The sequence below is a fragment of the Solanum stenotomum genome, unplaced genomic scaffold, assembly GCF_019186545.1.
Source record: "Solanum stenotomum isolate F172 unplaced genomic scaffold, ASM1918654v1 scaffold37231, whole genome shotgun sequence".
Taxonomy (NCBI): Eukaryota; Viridiplantae; Streptophyta; class Magnoliopsida; order Solanales; family Solanaceae; genus Solanum; species Solanum stenotomum.
Genome location: NW_026034316.1, coordinates 17,374 through 36,928, shown reverse-complemented (window position 1 = coordinate 36,928; position 19,555 = coordinate 17,374). Strand labels below are relative to the sequence as shown.

The 19,555-nt window shown below is 32.2% G+C and overlaps 1 protein-coding gene across 3 annotated transcripts; it reads left to right on the top strand.

Moving 5' to 3' along the window:
• Positions 1–5,953: 5,953 nt before the first annotated feature.
• LOC125852572 (F-box/kelch-repeat protein At3g23880-like) lies at positions 5,954–18,285 on the top strand. Of its 3 annotated transcripts, none has more exons than XM_049532302.1 (2): positions 5,954–6,657; positions 17,467–18,285. In XM_049532302.1, exons 1-2 carry the CDS (start codon positions 6,105–6,107, stop codon positions 18,129–18,131), a joined length of 1,218 nt encoding a protein of 405 aa, XP_049388259.1. In that variant the 5' UTR covers positions 5,954–6,104; the 3' UTR covers positions 18,132–18,285. The 3 variants fall into 3 exon arrangements, with proteins under 3 accessions (XP_049388259.1, XP_049388258.1, XP_049388257.1); XM_049532301.1 differs by lacking the exon at positions 5,954–6,657 and adding an exon at positions 15,197–15,270 and having other exon boundaries at positions 16,913–18,285; XM_049532300.1 differs by lacking the exon at positions 5,954–6,657 and adding an exon at positions 15,203–15,356 and having other exon boundaries at positions 16,913–18,285.
• Positions 18,286–19,555: the final 1,270 nt, after the last annotated feature.

Below are 19,555 nucleotides of genomic sequence, written 5' to 3'. Positions count from 1 at the left end.
ATTATGAAAGCATTTACTCTTTAACTGAAAACTAGCCCAAAGGATCTTTACTGAAAACTAACTCAAAAGCTCTTTACTGAAAAACTAGCTCAAAGGCTCTTTACTGAAAAACTAGCTCAAAGGCTCTTTTGGAAATCAAAGTGGCATTTCTTCTTTAAATGTGAAAACATTTTATTCTTTGGGAATACATAGTCCCGATATACTCTTCTGAAGAAATGAACTTCAAACTTTACTCTTTACTCAACTCAAACACAAGTTTTAAAACAAAGTTAAAATATTTGTAAAAGACCCTTGAAAGACTATATGAACTTCTCTTGATGTTTAGGAATGATTTTAGATAGCTAAACATGAAAAATGATCAAGAAATCATTGCCTGGAAAGTAGTCTACGACGCGGAGGTGTTTTTAAATTTTGGTCACGAAAATATTTTTTGAGGCAGAATGGTCCGTGACCGCTCCACGACGCGAAATGACTTTTCCCAAATATGGGGAGCAGGTTCATGACACGGAGCCAATGCCCAGATTTGCCTGACGAATTTTCTTCTTCATTTTCCAACCCCAATTCGCCCAAACTCGGTTCTTTCTCCCAAATTCTTTTTAGATACAGATACCCAGCAAATGTACCTAAAAACCTAACTTCAACCAACTCAATAATTTGACGTAATGATCTCAGAAACTTCTCAATTTCAGCCTAACTCAAGAACAATATCAAATTCAAGAATAGATGTCAAGAACATCAACTTTCAAACTCTTTTAGGACGAATTTACGCTGAAATAAACATGATTGGCGTGTGGGTGAACGAAATCAACGCTATGAAAGACTCACATACCTCTTTAGGGATCAACCCTTGTCGATATCCACAAGCTAAACCTTCAAGAACAACGAACTTTGTTCTTTCTCCTCTTTTCTCCTCTGGCGTTCTTTCTCCAAAAATCCTAACGTAAATCTTCAATTGCCTAATTAATTCACCAAAGACGAATTAAAATAATAGGGTATGGAAAATACCAAAACACCCTTTAAAAATCCGGATTGGACATTTCCTTATTTGAACAACCCAACTTCCAAAGGGCATAACTGACTCATACGAACTCGGAATCCCGTAAACTTGGCGGCGTTGGAAAGATTATTCCAAGATATTTCCTACGATATCTGGAAACACACCTAACTCATCCTAAGCTAGAAGTTATAATTGTTTGAAGTTGACCAAAAACTCAACTTTAACACACTTAAAAATTTCTAGATTTTTCTACTTTCCAAAAATGACTATTTCCTCTTTTTAAAAATTCCTTTTTAGTTCTTTCTAGTTACGGGGTGTTACAGATACCATCGGAAAAAGCAATGTTGTTGATGAAGTTGAAGATGATACTATATCTTTGGAACCAGTTACGCGTAATGAAGCACTTATCGCATCTAAAACTCTTCACAATTTTATGGTGCAGTTCAAAAAGATAATATCGAAGCTCTTGGATGCAATAAGAAAAGGTAGAGATGAACTTCAACTAGAGTTAAATTTTAAGAAAAAAAAACAGAACACAATAGAATCATATTTCACTAAATTGTCTTAGATATATTTGTACTTTTAAAGAATTATTAATTTATGATATCAATGGGACCATATATTTATAAAGGGGTCTTCTGGAAATATATATCTTATTATCTTATCGAAATTGAGAATTCTTTTCATTGGCCCAAGTCGGGACCAGAGAAAAATATTACTTTAGAGAGATTATTTATTTACTGAGTATTAATTTATAGAGGCTTTACTGTACTAGTTTCTGGCCACGTGTCACACACATGTATCCTAATTTAATTGGTAATATCATTTATAACAATCTAGATAATCAAAAAATATCTCTAATAAGTGTTATCTCCGGTGTAAATTAGTATATATATAGATAAAGATAATATTAAAATATATGTATAATGATAAATAGAAAATTTAATATGAAAAGACTTACATGCTCAATTTAAAGAATAGTTAAAAAATTGAGTTGATTATTCGATGTCATCTAAACTTGAAAAGTGTACCCATATAATTTAGTTAGATATGCACAGTATAAAATGAGTTCATTAGCAATACTCTTAGGTGTTAATATGTGATATAATTATATTGTACCTAATACTTTCTTATAGATGTTATTTTTAATTGTATATGTTTTACTTCGATGTTTCAATTTCTTTATCATGATCAAAACTTTTATTGTAGATATTGTTATCTATCTAGTTCTTGGTGTTTTTTTGTATCAACTTATTCTATTATTGATATGCGACACAATTTTTTACATTAATATCATTTTTTACTTTAAGCATTTTCAAAAATGACCTATAGAAAGAAGAATTTATCGCTAAGTATTAATATATAATAATGTAAGTGATATGCCCATTGTAGCAAGTTAATTATAAATTGTATGTAATAATAATTGAAGATGAAGATCAAAGTCTAAGCCTATAACATTTGTCATAACAAAGATAGAGAAAATTTCTTCATTTGTCATAAAAAGATAGAGAAAATTTCTTTCATTTACAAAGAGAGGTTGTTAGGATACCTAGCATCCCGTCAATAAAAGCTATATATGGAGAACGAAAAATTGATAAATTGATATTTTTATTTGAATTTCATTTGAACTTTTTCTTAAGCAAACATGATGTAGTCTTTCAGTTTAAAAACGATTAAAAAGTCATTTAATCTAAAAGCTTCTACACCAAATTGCAATATTCAAGTAGATAATAAATTAAATTTCTAACAGAATAAAATTAACAAAGTATTAAAGGAATTACTCTCTGACAATATGCAAGGAAGTATATCCATTTAAAACAATTAATCTCCGTGTTTATAACATTCAGTGAAAAGTGTATTGTACATTACTAAATCTTTCATTGGGACAAATAATTCCAACTTAAAAGATAATTATTTTTTAATATTAAATAACATATACCATCTCAAGAATGAGATTTAAACCACATATAGATACATATAAATCATAGATATACCTGAAAAAGGAAAATTTCTGACCTTAATCATAACTTAAGTGTGAAGCATTAAACTACTGAAGAAGCTCAAAGGATAACTATTAAAGCCTCATTAAGAAATGATAAACTCTAACAGCTAATCATGTAAATTTGATCTAATTAACTTTAATTATTTATTTAATAAAAAAAAATAGTAAAAGGTATTTTTGTATCAACTTTGAGATTAGGAGCTTCCCACTTATAGTATACTCCCTCCATTCCATATTAATTGAATTTCTGAGGCATTTTACATTTTTCAAATTAACTTAATTGTTCAATTTTCAAGACTATTTTTAAAATATTCTTCCAATTTTACCCTTCATTTGGATTTTCAATGTGATGACTTCAATAAATTTGACAATAATTAATAAGGGTAAAAATGGAAAACTATGTTCAATTTATATCTTAATCTACTTTTCTTAAAGGGTGTGAAACACCTCAAAAATTCAATTAATATGAAATGGAGGGAGTAATATGATATGATATGATATATATATATATATATATATATAAAAGTAAAAACTCTTGCAATAGAGACAATAATTAATTAGATGAGAAAATGGGCTTTAGTGGTAATGACATTCTTTTGACTAGACACAAAATCTAAGAAAAAGAATACTTTTGAAATTTTTGAGTTTTTGGCCAAAAACATCCCTCAACTATACTCTATGTTTAAACCACATCCTTGCACTATCACAATGAACAAAAAACATCCCTCAATTATCTTAAAAATGGCAAGATTCATCCTTTAATTAGTTTTTGTCAAAAAAACTAACGGTTGATCAACCTACAAATCCCCTATTTTGTTTGCTCCCATTCTTCTCTTAGCTTATAGTAGTAATAGACAATCCTAACTAAATTGAATGAGCTACGAAGAGAGGTTTGTATCCTCAACTTCACAGTAACAACCAGGATGTCCCGTAAAAAGTGAGCAAAATATTTCAAGTAAATTATTTTTCGCTCTATATAATTACTGATCAGATAAGCAACACAATATTATAAGAAAAAAATGTATAATTTTCTCTTTATTTCCTAGACAATGAGGGAATTTAAAGTATGAAGGTAGTCTATTTTAATTTTATTTTTATTGATAAACACTAGTTACTGTATTTTTAAAAATATAAAAGTAACATATTTAGATAGTACATAAAAAATATTTTTTTATTGCAATTTATGTGGCGTTTTTCGCTTCTTAAGATACAAACTATGTGAAATTTTTATAAATATTTTACTATGTATTTTTCATCTTATTCACGTGAGAAGAATTATAACTTTAATATGTGAAAAACGCCACATATATTATCCATAGTTAATTCTAGCTTCATTTACATGGAAGGAAATGAATTTAACCACTAGTTTCTATCAAGAAAAAAGATGGAAGGGTGAATTTGGCCATTTTTAGGATAGTTAAGGGATGTTTTTTGCTCATTGTGGTAGTAAAAGGATGTTGTTTAAATTTAGAGTATATTTGAGGGATGTTTTTAGCCAAAAACTCGAAATTTTTGGTCCTAAATAAATAAACCTAAATTAATTAGTAAGTAGTATAAATAGGCAAAGCTTTTGGTCTCTTCTTCACTACTCTCATTTCTCATTTACGGCTCTTCTTCCTCAGGTTAGATTTCAATTTTCTGTATTTGTGTTTTGCTGCTCTCTTTCTCTACGTTATGCTTTTGCTCTTAAATTAGATCGCACATAAATATGTCTCCTTCCACCATTTTTCACTTTTCATTTCTCTCTTTTTGTTTCAAAATTGATGTAGGGTGTGTTCGATACATGTTTTCCAATTTTCTCTTTTTTCGTTGGTCAAATGTTTTAGAAAATACTATTTTCTATAGAAAACAAACTCCTTAAAAGTGATTAAATTACCTCTATGATGAAAGTAGGGAAAACAAGTTGCACTAGTAACATTTCACGTTGAAAATACAAAAAGAAAATCATTGATTGCCTAATAAAAAGATTAGAAAAGTAAATCACCACTTCTTTACTAGGAAATGGGAAGACTTAAAATGGAAATATGTGTTTATCTGTGTGTGTTCGATACATGTTTTCCAATTTTGCTATGTTCGGTTGATCAAATGATTTGGAAAATATTTCCTATAAGGAAAAAGACACTTTTTAAAAGTGAGGAAAAAATTAGAAAAGCAAATCACCGCTTGTTCACTAGAAAATGGGAAGACTTCAAATTTTTAAGATGAAAATCTGTATTTTTTTTTTCTTTCGTTTCTTAACTTGCGATTTTAGAAATGAAAATCAGCTTTTAGATTCTAACACAAGAAAATTGCTTGGTCCCGAAACAGTTGCAGATCTAAAGGTCAAATTCTTCATCACATAAATTTTAGGATTTGGGGTATGATACATGTGCTGAGATAAACACATACAAGTATATATATATTAATCAAAGTTATTGAACTAAAACTTTTAAAAACTAGTTCTTCATAAACATTGCCTATATTATTCATAAGATATATCGTGTAATAACAAAGTGCCTCATATGTATATATATGACAAACTCAAAAATCAAACCAAATACCCAATCAATCTTGTACTTCCTGGCCGGTCATAGATGTAGTCAAAGCATTCAAGGTATAGCGCGGCGGAGATTTGAGTGTTCCGAGCTACATAAATGTTCAAATTCAGGCCAATGAATCTAAGGCGACGACAGGGATAAATATAGAATGAGATATATATATATATATGATACAGAATCAAATATAGAACTGTAATAAAAAGGATTTCGAATGCCAGAAAATGAAACTATTTAGTGCACCATATAAAAGAAAGGGAAGGGATGACTTTGAGTCTGAAGCCAAACATAAAGAACTATTTTGGATCTTTTCTCCCAAATTGATCTACAAGAAATTTTGTCAAAATATTTTTAAAAATATGTATACCCATAATATATGTGTATTGGCTTGCTGATGTAAATATTTGTGGCCGAGTGGTCAAATGTGTAACTTCCCATTTTTTGTTTCACATGGTAATGTTGCTGCTTGATCTTCTTCGTTGCACTGTGTGTTCTATTAAACCATGTTTCTAGATCTGTTCTCTTTCAATATGTTTGTAAGTTTTCTCATTTTACTTATATTTCCACCAGTATGGATGGTCACCGCCCTTTACCAGAAGATCTAGTAGTTGATATTCTATTGAGATTGCCAGTGGAATCACTCTTGCGTTTCAAATGTGTGTGCAAGCACTGGTATGCTCTCATCAAAAGTCCGAGTTTCATAGAAAAACATTTTCATCACAACAACAATTGTGCCCGTCTCCTTGTTTGCAACTTGAAAGTAGCACGTGAAGTACACCCCATCGTAAAGTCTGTTGTATTCTCCTTGCTCCCTGAAGAAATTGTTCCAGGTGTGACCCCTGAACAAAAAACTCTCCTTCAGCTTCAGAGGATCACTGATTTCACGTGTGTTGCTGGTCCAGTTAATGGCTTATTCTTAGTGCAGAAGAAGTTTTATGGAGACGATGTCTGCTTGGGTTTGTGGAATCCTGCCACCAGAGAGTTCAGGTCTCTGCCTCCTGCGCCTTTTGAGATTCAGGCCTTTTTCTCGCACCATGATCATCAGTTGGGATTGGGATTTGACCTGTTGACTCTAGATTATAAGGTTGTATGGATTCGAGTGTTCTGGGATGAACTGGGACAAGGTGCTAATAATCGTGTCTATGCCTGTGTCTATTCCTCATGCAACAATTCATGGAAGCACCTTACTCCTGAATTCCCTTCCAGTTCTACCTTATCTGCACCCCTTGACGCCACTTATCTCAACGGGGTTTATTATTGGCTTTCTAGGGGCCTTGATGAGATCTACACGATTCGCACTTTTGACATGGACAGCGAGCAGTTTGGGGAGATGCAAGTCCCAGCTATTCCAAGTGAACATTGGGGGACGCTTACATTGCATGGCAACTCACTTGCTTTATTAACCGGTGACCCAGGCAAACCTATGACATCCATATATGATGTGTGGGTATTGAAACAAGACGGAATTTGGTCCAAAGTTCTAACTGTACAACCTCATATAGATGCTCATTGGCCTGGCAACATCTGGGATAACGATAAGATGGTTTTCGAGATCACAGAAACTTCACAGCTGGTGCTATATGACCCTAAAACAAGACAAGTTACAGATCTTGGATTTCAGCTGGACCTTAACATTGCTGGCTGTTGGGTTTTCAATTACAAGGAGAGCCTAGCTCCAATAAAGAGAGGAAACGAGACTCAGGGCGAGGATAATGCAGTCGAGCAAATTGAACACTTCTTCTATACCATACCAATGGATGAGGATCTTAAAGATTTGGAATACAAAATATTATAGTGATAAAAATTGAAAAACAGGAAGAAAAAAAACGATTTACCTGTAATATTGTGACATTAGTTCTTATCTTACCTTCTTATAACATTTGTGCTTGAGCTTAAAATTGTTTGGATCAGTCATCTTTGTATTATTATTATTGAATAAAAAGCAGACATGGTATTTTTTGTTTATGGTATCAAGGGGCATTCCTTTTGGACTAAGACATTTTAAGCTAAGTTGCGCGTGTACTCTCCACTTATGTTAGATTCTCCAAATATACACTACTTTTAGAGAATCAGCAAGCAACAGACTTTAAGTGCTCTGCATCTATATCTGTATTTTGGTCCACCTGAAAAATCTTAAATCTTGTTTCTAGTTTAACAGTTCAAAAATGTAATATATATTATTTAATGTGATCTAGTTGTATCAATCAATGAACTAGCCCTCACTCTTAAGTGGATCAGGCCATTTACTATTCTGTTTACATAATTTTCCTATACAAGGGAATAATGTACCAGTGAAGTTAGAAAGTATGAAAAAAATAGTTACGAATAGGGAAAATAAGGAGTAAGATGTGCATGTCATGCACTCAATGTTCTAGTCATAGTTTCGAGCCTATGCTATTGACTAACTTAATAGACTTGTCTCGAATACAAAAGACATTAAAAAACTATATACATATGGAGATAAGTCGAACTAGGATGCCATCAGCTCACCCTTCATCTCAGAAGATCTCCACATTACTTAGGCACGAATCACCATTATCGGCTGGCGCTCAAATCTACATCAAGAAAACAGATGTGGAGTGTAGCATAATATCAAAACAACAGGTGCCCAGTAGCATCATGGGTCGACTGGGCTTGGAAAGTAAAAAGAATATGAAAAATATGAATGTAACGGTAATTAGAGGTCAAATGAACAAAGTAATAACGAAAAGTCTAACTATATAGCTCACGAGTCTGGAAAGAACAAAGTAGTAAAGTAAAACAATTATCTATAACCTAACTGGACCCCTATAAGCCCAGAAAGAATGTATACATGTGCAGATTGTTATTATTCTGTTTACACACCCATTTATAACCTCCACTGTTTACGTTCTGGTACAAAACATATTAATTGTTAGATTTATCTTAGCAATTGCAGATGAGTCTTCATTTGTACTTGTTTTATTTTTTGGCTCTGCATCTTCAATGTTTGGTGTGCACCATTCAAAATTTGCTAATTCTTTAACTTTCTCTTCTATTTTCCATAAGCAATTAATAAGCCGACTGTAAGTCTTTGGGTTTTTCCGGAATAAAAGTTTCTTGTGCTTTGCCTATATATCTTGGAGCATAACCAAAGAATAAAATAAAAACAAGAAAAAAGGAAAAATATAATACATACTTAGTCTTCGTGTATCAATATCTCAAATTAGCATCAGATAAAAGTGCACTAATACTTAAAACTTTGGAGGACTATTAGTGCACCAATTGATGGTTTCGAATCTAAAGCCAAAAATAAAGGACTATCTTGGATTTTTTCTTTTGATTTGGGCTGAAATGGGTTGGACGGATCAATAATCAGCCAAATAGAGTCAATAAGAGGAGACTAGTAAAGAAGTAGTCATGTGGTTTTCTAGTCTTTTCATTAACTAGTCAATAGGTATTTTTGAGCTACATATCAAGTTAGCATATAGAACAATTTTGCAGGTAATTTAAGGAGCATGAAACAGTAATTACCCTTTTCTACTAATATCAATCTACAAATCCTTGGAAAAGAAACAATTTTAACTTACCTAATATTGAAATGTAAAAGATGGAAAGAAATAAAAAGAATTAGCATAAATAGAAACAATGGCAGCAAAACCCTATATCCATCCCCAAATAGGACAAATTCAGATTCAAATTCAAAAAAATAAACAGAAATCTAACCTTATAAGCTGATGAAGAAGAAGTGGCGGACAAGGAAAAAATGGAAAAAGAGATATTGGATTGATTGAGTGGTGTTGTTGAAATACCTCACTTTCCTACACTTCTTTTGTCATTTTAGTTTATACAACTCCTCTTAATTCCAAAAATACACTGCTTTTAGAGTATCGACAAGCAACTGATTTTCCGTAATTAATTCGTTGATCAGAACTGGAAAGGCAGCTTTGTCTCGTGGGGGCACTCTCTTATTCTGTGACATTTTTTTCATCATACCCCATCCACCCCCTTCTCTTTCTCCTTTTGTACTTGCAAGTTTTCTTGATCATGTAATTTTGAGAGTTTTTTTTTTTTTTTCGTTTGGCTTGTTTCCTTTCCTTACACTCAAGTGATTTTCCGCTCCTGTATTAAGATTTTAGAAGTGCGAAAAAAACGTAATTAGAGTATTGGAGGAGGTAAAAGAGTAATTTTTTTGTTAATAGGGATTTTGGAAAAAGAAAAGAAAATGGTGAAAGACACAGAGTATTATGATGTTCTTGGTGTAAGTCCTTTAATTTGCATCTGAAGAGGAAATTAGCAAAGACATATTATCTCAAGGTTTTTTCTATTTCTTTTTTAAATTCTTTTTTACTTTCTATGTTTGAACTTTTGTAGCTTTTCTGAGTGTTGGAGTTGATTTAATTTATGTGGCATTAGTTGAAATTTTGAGATTCAAACTTCTATAATTTGACAGTAAATTCGGATACAGAAACTTTAAGTTTTTTTTATATAAAATTTATGTTTTTGAAAATTATGTGAAAAACATGGTAAATCACAATAATTACCAATTTAAAAGACAAAATCCCGACTGTCACATTAATTGAGACGGAGGGAGTATTGCTTAAGTTTCACCTGTTGATGATTTTTCCATCAATATATGTATGTGTGTATTTATATAGAGTGTGTATGTAATTGTTGTATGGAAATGAGAGTTGGCCAGTCAAGTCCCATGTCTAGAAGATGCATGTTGCAGAGATGTGAATATATATTGAGGTGGATGCACGTTCATACTCGGAGCGATAAAAATTATAAATAAGGATATAAGGGATAAGATGGGAGCGGCCTCAGTGATAGATAAGATGAGGGAAGTATAGAAATATGTCAATTTAAGCGAGAAAGCTAGATTTTGTTACCAATGTTGGAACCTATGGAAATAATGCACCTAAGGAATTGATTCATAAATAGAATCAACCATTGGATAGAGTTCAATTTTAAAAAAGGATAATATACTATTAGTCCTTCAAAACTTCATATTTCCTAAACGAGAAACTTTTGATACTAATAAGGAGAAGTGAAGTTAATAAATAGTTCCCTTATCCTAAATCTAGTTTCTAGTTTAACAGTTCAAAAATGTAATAAGATTCTAGTTATTATTTAATGTGAATTAGTTGTATCAATCAAAGAACTAGCACTCACTCTTAAGTGGATCAGGCCATTTACTATTTTGTTTACATAATTTTCCTTAACAAGGAATAATGTACCAGTGAAGTTAGAAAGTATGAAAAAAACAGGTACGAATAGGGAAAATAAGGAGTAAGATGTGCATGTCATGCACTCAATGTTCTAGTCATAGTTTCGAGCCTATGCTATTGACTAACTTAATAGACTTGTCTCGAATACAAAAGACATTAAAAAACTATATACATATGGAGATAAGTCGAATTAAGATGCCATCAGCTCACCCTTCATCTCAGAAGATCTCCACTTTACTCAGGCACGAATCACCATTATCGACTGGCGCTCAAATCTACATCAAGAAAACAGATGTGGAGTGTAGCATAATATCAAAACAACAGGTGCCCAGTAGCATCATAGGTTGACTGGGCTTGGAAAGTAAAAAGAATATGAAAAATATGAATGTAACGGTAATTAGAGGTCAAATGAACAAAGTAATAACGAAAAGTCTAACTATATAGCTCACGAGTCTGGAAAGAACAAAGTAGTAAAGTAAAACAATTATCTATAACCTAACTGGACCCCTATAAGCCCAGAAAGTATGTATACATGTGCGTAATTGGAAAGTAAATAACTCAAACGAGTTTGGACTCACATAAGCCTGATAAGTACACAGAAGTACTATGAATAACACTAGTTATATTAAAAGCTTTCAAGAACTTAAAATGGCTGACTCTAGACTTGAACTTTGGTGAAGGCACCCCGAAGAACCCAAAGGAACCACATGTTAGGATTTGAACCAAGGCGAATAGAGATATGATGGGGCCTCGAACCGTGGCAAAACAAAATATGTCGGGGCCTTGAACCGTGGCTAAAAGAGATCGATATGTCAGGGCTTCAAACTGTGGCTAAAAGACTCCAAATACCCCCTCCCCCCCTCTTCAAGTAACAAACTCTTTCTCCTATGGGAACATATCGTAGAGAGAACATCTTTGTTAATATATGAATAACTTTTATACAAACATTATATAAATTAAATACATAAATAACTTTGTTATTCATGTATTAGATGTAGCTTTATCCACCTACCAAATAACCCCTAAGGTAATTTTTATTTTATTTTTATTTTCCACTCAGTGTTCAATATCCATATTAGAGCCTCACTAAATTTGAATTTGTGTCGAAAAATCTTAGATTATGGGTAAAGCGCTCTAACAAAGATGATTTTATAGCCAAAAAGACTCAAACTGAAACCTCTAATTAAGAATGAATAAGTACTTATTACTCCACCAAATAATTAAAAACTTAGATAAAAGGAATTAAGAGGAGTTGTATCATATATTACTATAAGCGGGAATAAAAAAAGTTAAAAGTTGAATTACCGTTTTACCCCTATTATAAATTAAAATGTTATAAAATATTTAACTATTTAATTTAAATATTAAATTGTATCGTTTTAATAAAAATGTTAATGATTTTTTCACTTCCTTAGATTAAACTCATTTAAATTGGTACATGAATCAAATTCACATTAATAGTCAATTTCTCTTTTTCTGTAAAAATCAAGAGTATTTGAAGAGTTTTTCATTAAATAAATTTGATATGGACTAAAATCATTAAACTAAATTAATGCAAATTAATTATCTACTCAAAGGTCATCCTAGCTACTGCTATAAAATGCCTAGCATGGTTTTCATGTAAATGATAAGAGGAGGATGAGAGACTATCATGCAAAAAACTAATCTTGCTCATCATTTTGTATGTGCAGTAATTTCCTTTTATTTTTATCCGCTCCTCCTTGTCCAGCCTAAGTATTTTATACGTCCTTTTTTTATATTTTGATATGCTTTCTTATGATTTTGTTTTTCTATTGAAATATCTTGTATCCTACATGAAGAAAGTAGTGATATACAATTCATGTTCTATCAATAATTGATGAAAGATTAATTAGTTAATTTGATATGTTTATTTGGCTCTTGATAGAGTGTTCTACTTTAGTAAAAATATATTTTCGAGATTATTATTTATGAGTAGAGAGAGGAATAACTAAATGAGAAAAATCAAATATGTTTTTTTAAAATAAAAGAATCCATACCCTAAAATAAACTGGGCCACCGAATTGGAGATAAATGATGGATCATAGTATGTGATTTTGAGGCTGTATTTTTATTTAACTTTTCATTTATATGTATAATTTGTTGACCTTATTAGTCTATTATTCATGTGTTGAAACATTCATTCCTCAAATTGTCCATATATGTTATATAGGGAAAAGGGTCAAAATTACCCATCAACTTTGTTTTATTGGTTGATTTTACTCTTACCGTTAAAAGCAAGTTATTTTTACCCCTGCCGTCAATAAACTTAACAAATATATCCCTCCTTGGACGGAAACCCCCAAATCAATTGAAATTATCCGATTTTAATTGAAATTATCCAATTTCTTTGTTAACCTGAACCTGAACCCAACCCACTAAACTAAACAAATAAACCCATTCCCAATCTTCTTCATCTCAGTGTTCATGGCTAAGTACCCTAAGAACACTCACAATCTTTATCATAGCTAACACAAAATCTACATTGTCTAACAAAATCAATCGAAAAGACCTGATATTTATCTCTGAATTATTGTTGAAGGTTGCCTAGGCTAAACACTACAGTCGTTCAATCACAGGATTTGCTACATACAAGAAATCAGTAATCATCAAATATCCGGTACTCATCAAATATGATGATATATTGGAAACATTTTGAACAAATAAAAAGATAGAGAAAAGAAAAACCTCCCCTCCATTGTAGCTTAATATTACGTGCACATACAAGAATCATGGAGGGCCACTGGAATTGATTTACGAGCCAAGTAAAGAAGAATTAGATGTACTATTGGGTACACATTTAGGGGCAGCCTACTGACAACAAATCAGTACCTAGAAATGGTTTTCTTCATTGGATTGAATGACCATTTACTTGCTCTGTGGCTTGTTCTTCGCTGAATCCCACAACAGAGAGAGGCGGGATGCTGTTCAGCAAAAATAATTTACTTGTTATACATTCAACCAACGAACCTTTTCAATTGATTTTGTCAGACAATGTAGGATTTATGTGTTAGCTATGATAAAGATTGTGAGTGTTCTTAGGGTACTTAGCCAAGAACACTGAGATGAAGAAGATTGGAAATGGGTTAATTTGTTTAGTTTAGTGGGTTGGGTTCTGGTTCAGGTTAAAAAAGAAATTGGATAATTTCAATTAAAATCGGGTAATTTCAATTGATTTGGGGGTTTCCGTTCAAGGAGGAGTATATTTGTTAAGTTTATTGACGGCAGGGGTAAAAATAAATTGTTTTTAACGGTAAGGATAAAGTTAACCAATAAAACAAAATTGCGAGGTAATTTTGACCATTTTCCCTATTATATATCTAGAATAAGTCATTTTGAAAAGTTTGTGTTGCTCAATTTATATTAATTATTCAAATGTCTATTTACTGTGATGAGAAGCTATTTATTATTGATGCAGAATTTTAACTATGGCTGAAAAATTGTCAAACTCCAATCTCCAGATTATTGGCTGAACCCATAAGTAGTTAAGTAGTAATTGTCCAAATTAGAATGTCTACTTTTGCCTTAGAGATATTGTTTATGAGAATGTGATACATTCTTTTGCCTAATTATTGAATGTTAATTATTACTCATACATATATTTTTTTAATATCAAATGGTTTAATCTTTTGTATATATTATAATTACTTATTAAAAGTGAAAACTTGAAAGTGTATAGTTGAATTACCATTTTGCCCCTACACTAAATCAAATACCTAATTAATAAATTATTATATATCATTAACGTACACATTAAAGATTCAATAAATGTAAGGTTAAAGAAAAAACTAGATTTGTATTTGAATAGTAATTGTTCATTACAATTCAAAATTAAAAGTTGAATATGAAGAATCATTCTCCACTATTATGTAAAAACACTTCCAAAATTAAAATTTGAATTTGCTTTTTAAGAACCAATTTCACAAAGATTGATGTTATCATAGGAACAGTGGCGGATCCAGGATTTTCGTTCAGGGGGTTCGAAAAATAAAAGTATAGGCNATGAAAACTCAAAAGTGTATAGTTGGATTATCATTTTGCCCCTACACTAAATCAAATACCTAATTAATAAAATATTATATATCATTAATGTACACATGCAAGATTCAATAAATGTAAGGTTAAAAAAAAACTAGATCTGCATTTGAATAGTAATTGTCCATTACTATTCAAAATAAAAAGTTGAATATGAAGAATCATTCTCCACTATTATGCAAAAACAGAACCAATTTTACAAAGATTGATGGTATCATAGGAAGGTAATTGCACAATCAAATTTCAACATGAGAAGAAAAGAGAGTGAGAAACAACAAATGAAGGTTAACAAAAAATGCTCGAGTATATATTTTTTAATTATTTAGTAAATAAAATATAAATGGTAAAACTACTATTGTTAATTTGAGCATTTTCTATTTTATAACTCAACTTTTTAGTATATAAAAATTTAATAATAATAAGGAACAAACGCGTTCCCAAGAAGTAGTAAAATAAAATGACGAAAGAAGTGTGAGGAAGTAGTCAACTGTTGAGGTATTTCTACAACACCAATCAATCGATCCAATATCTCTTTTTCCATTTTTTCCTTGTCCGCCACGTCTTCTTCATCAGCTTATAAGGTTAGATTTCTGATTATTATTTTGAATTTGAATCTGAATCTGAATTTGTGCTGTTTGGGGATGGATATAGGGTTTTGCTGCCATTGTTTCTGTTTATGCTAATTCTTTTTACTTCTTTCCATCTTTTACATTTCAATATTGGGTAAGTTAAAATTGTTCCATTTCCAAGGATTTGTAGATTGATATTAGTAGAAAAGGGTATTTACTGTTTCATGCTCCTTAAATTACCTGCAAAATTGCTCTATATGCTAATTTGATTTGTAGCTCAAAAATAATTATTGACTAGTTAATGAAAAGACTAGAAAACCACATGACTACTTCTTTACTAGTCTCCTCTTATTGACTCTATTTGGCTGATATTATCCGAGGACATTGGAACTTTGGGTGTGTCGGTACCAAGGAAAATATTTTTTGAAAAATATTTTCTAGGAAAATAAGTGAGACTCTTATGTATATTTTGTGTTTGGTATATAAGCAAAAAAAATTTAAAGTTATTCTAAAAGCATTTATGTATAATCTAGACATACTATGAGGGACGGAGGTGGGGTAGATGTGTAGGGTAGTGGGTATGGTAGCTACGGGAGTGAGGTGAATATGTGGTGTCTTAGAGAGTGGGAGGACATACTCAATTGAAATGTCACATATGAAACTTGTTTTCCCTACTTCCTTTAGAAAGTCATTTTCTTCATTTGAATTTTGAAGTGTCACGTATGGAACTTGTTTTCCTAAGAAAATCTTTTCCAAAAATTTTGATTAGAAACTATTTTCTACGGAACACACCCTTTATCCGATGCTAATTTGAGATATTGATACACGAAGACTAAGTATGTAATATATTTTTCCTTTTTTCTTGTTTTTATTTTATTCTTTGGTTATGCTCCAGATATATAGGCAAAGCGCAAGTAACTTTTATTCAGGAAAAACCCAAAGACTTAGTCAGCTTATTAATTGTGTATCGAAAATAAAGGAGAAAGTTAAAGAATTAGCAAATCTTGAATGATGCACACCAAACAATGAAGATGCAGAGCCAAAAAATAAAACGAAGTACAAATGAAGACTCATCTGCAATTGCTAAGATAAATCTAAGAATTAATTTGTTTTGTACCAGAACGTATACAGCGGAGGCCATAAATGGATGTGTAAAGGATCAAAACGTTAATGAGTAAATGGATGTTAATCAAGAGACTAGAAGTGCACTAACACTTGAAACTTAAAGGACTATTAGTGCACCATATAAAAGAAAGGGAAGGGATGACTTTGAGTCTGAAACCAAACATAAAGAACTATTTTGGATCTTTTCTCCCAAATTGATCTACAGGAAATTTTGTCAAAATATTTTTAAAAATATGTTTACCCATAATATGTGTATTGGCTTGCGGATGTAAATATTTGTGGCCGAGTGGTCAAATGTGTAACTTCCCCTTTTTTGCTTCACATGGTAATGCTGCTGCTTGATCTTCTTCGTTGCACTGTGTGTTCTATTAATGCATGTTTTCTAGATCTATTCTCTTTCAATATGTTTGTAAGTTGCCTCATTCTACTTATATTTCCACCAGTATGGATGGTCGCCGTCCTTTACCAGAAGATCTAGTAGTTGATATTCTATTGAGATTGCCAGTGGAATCACTCTTGCGTTTCAAATGTGTGTGCAAGCACTGGTATGCTCTCATCAAAAGTCCGAGTTTCATTGAAAAACATTTTCATCACAAGAACAATTGTGCCCGCCTCCTTGTTTGCAACTTGAAAGTAGCACGTGAAGTACACCCCATCGTAAGGTCTGTTGTATTCTCCTTGCTCCCTGAAGAAATTGTTCCAGGTGTGACCCCTGAACAAAAAACTCTCCTTCAGCTTCCGAGGATCACTGATTTCACGTGTGTTGCTGGTCCAGTTAATGGCTTATTCTTAGTGCAGAAGAAGTTTTATGGATACAATGTCTGCTTGGGTTTGTGGAATCCTGCCACCAGAGAGTTCAGGTCTCTGCCTCCTGCGCCTTTTGTGATTAAGGCCTTTTTCTCGGACCATGATCATCAGTTCGGATTGGGATTTGACCTGTTGACTCTAGATTATAAGGTTGTATGGATTCGAGTGTTCTGGGATGAACTGGGAGAAGGTGCTAATAATCGTGTCTATGCCTGTGTCTATTCCTCATGCAACAATTCATGGAAACACCTTACTCCTGAATTCCCTCCCAGTTCTACCTTATCTGCACCCCTTGACGCCACTTATCTCAACGGGGTTTATTATTGGCTTTGTAGGGGCCTTGATGACATCTACACGATTCGCTCTTTTGACATGGGCAGCGAACAGTTTGGGGAGATGCAAGTCCCAGATATTCCAAGTGAACATTGGGGGACACTTACATTGCATGGCGGCTCACTTGCTATGTTAACCGGAGACCCTGGTAAACCAATGACATCCATATACGATGTGTGGGTAATGAAACAAGACGGAAATTGGTCCAAAGTTCTAACTGTACAACCTCATATAGATGCTCATTGGCCTCGCAACATCTTGGATAATGATATGATGGTTTTCGAGATCACAGAAACTTCACAGCTGGTGCGATATGACCCTAAAACAAGACAAGTTACCGATCTTGGATTTCAGCTGGACCTTAACATTGCTGGCTGTTGGGTTTTCAATTACAAGGAGAGCCTAGCTCCAATAAAGAGAGAGACACAGGGCGAGGTCGAGCAAATTGAACACTTCTTCTATACCATACCAATGGATGAGTATAACCTTTGGAATACAAAATACTTTAATGATAATAATTGAAAAACAGGAAGAAAAAAAACGATTTACCTGTAAATATTGTGACATTAGTTCGTATCTTGCCTTCTTATAACATTGTGTTTGAGCTTAAAATTGTTTAGTCATCTTTGTACTATTATTGAATAAAAAGCTGACATGGTATTTTTTGTTTATGGTATCAAGGGGCATTCCTTTTGGACCAACACAATTTAAGCTAAGTTGCGCGTGTACTCTCCACTCATGTTAGATTCTCCAAAAATATACTACTACTTTTAGAGTATCGGCAAGCAACAGACTTTAAGTGCTCTGCATCAATATCTGTATTTTGGTCCACTTGAAAAATCCTAAATCTTGTTTCTAGTTTAACAGTTCAAAAATGTAATATATATTACGGAGAAGGGCCTAAAATACCCTTCAAGTATAGGGAATGGAACAAAAATACCCTTCATCCACCTTTGGGCTCAAAAATACCCTTTCATCCACCTATATGGACCTATATTACCCTTTCACTTAACAGATTTTTTATGAGTAATAATTAATCTTTTCATTAATGATGTGGCAATCTTTAATTGGCTGGAATTTAGATTAAGCAAAAACAATTATTTCTCCAAATCAAACCCGGATCCAACTAAACTTTACCCGACCCACGTAAAATTTTACTGACCCATATCTTTAAAAAAAACAAGAAGAACCGAGTGTGTAGCGGTGAGTTTCCTTTTTTTTCTCTGTACACTGAATTTCTCTCCATATAATTTTCTCGTAAAATTTGCAAATAAAGAAAAGCGATATCAATCGCTTTTCTTCATCAAGTATATAATCTCTTGCTATGGCTAAATTTTTTTATTTATTTTTTTATATTCTATTCCATGATTCTACTTTGAGAATTTCCCAAAATCATGTCTATTTCAGAAATAAAATTATGTTGGTTTTGCTTTTTGCGTGCGGTGCTTTATATGAATCGCAAAAAAGAAAAGTGAAATAATTTTTGAACTCTAGGGTTTCGGATTTTGAGAAATTTTACCTCTTTGAGTTTATGTTTCCCAGTTATTGGAGATTTGCTGGACTTTTCATAGTGTTTCAAAATATGGTGTATATTGGTATATGATTATAGTGGCACTTGATCTTGTATTTCACTTCTTCCTTCTTGGAATGTTTCCAGGGAATTTTCGGAAGTTTCATGTTGTTTATGGTCTAATGTACCTCTTTTTTGACTGGGATTAAAAATAACTGGAGCAAGTTGTTGATTGAAGTTTGATTATTTAAGATATGGGTCAATAGAATTTTAAGTGAGTCGGGTGGAATTTAGTTGGATCTAAGTTTAATTAAGAGAAATTCTTATTTTGGTTAATTCCAATTTCAACCAATTAAAGACTACCACATCATTAACGAAAGGATTAATTATTAGTCTTAAAGAATCTGTTAAGTGAAAGGGTAATATAGGTCCATAT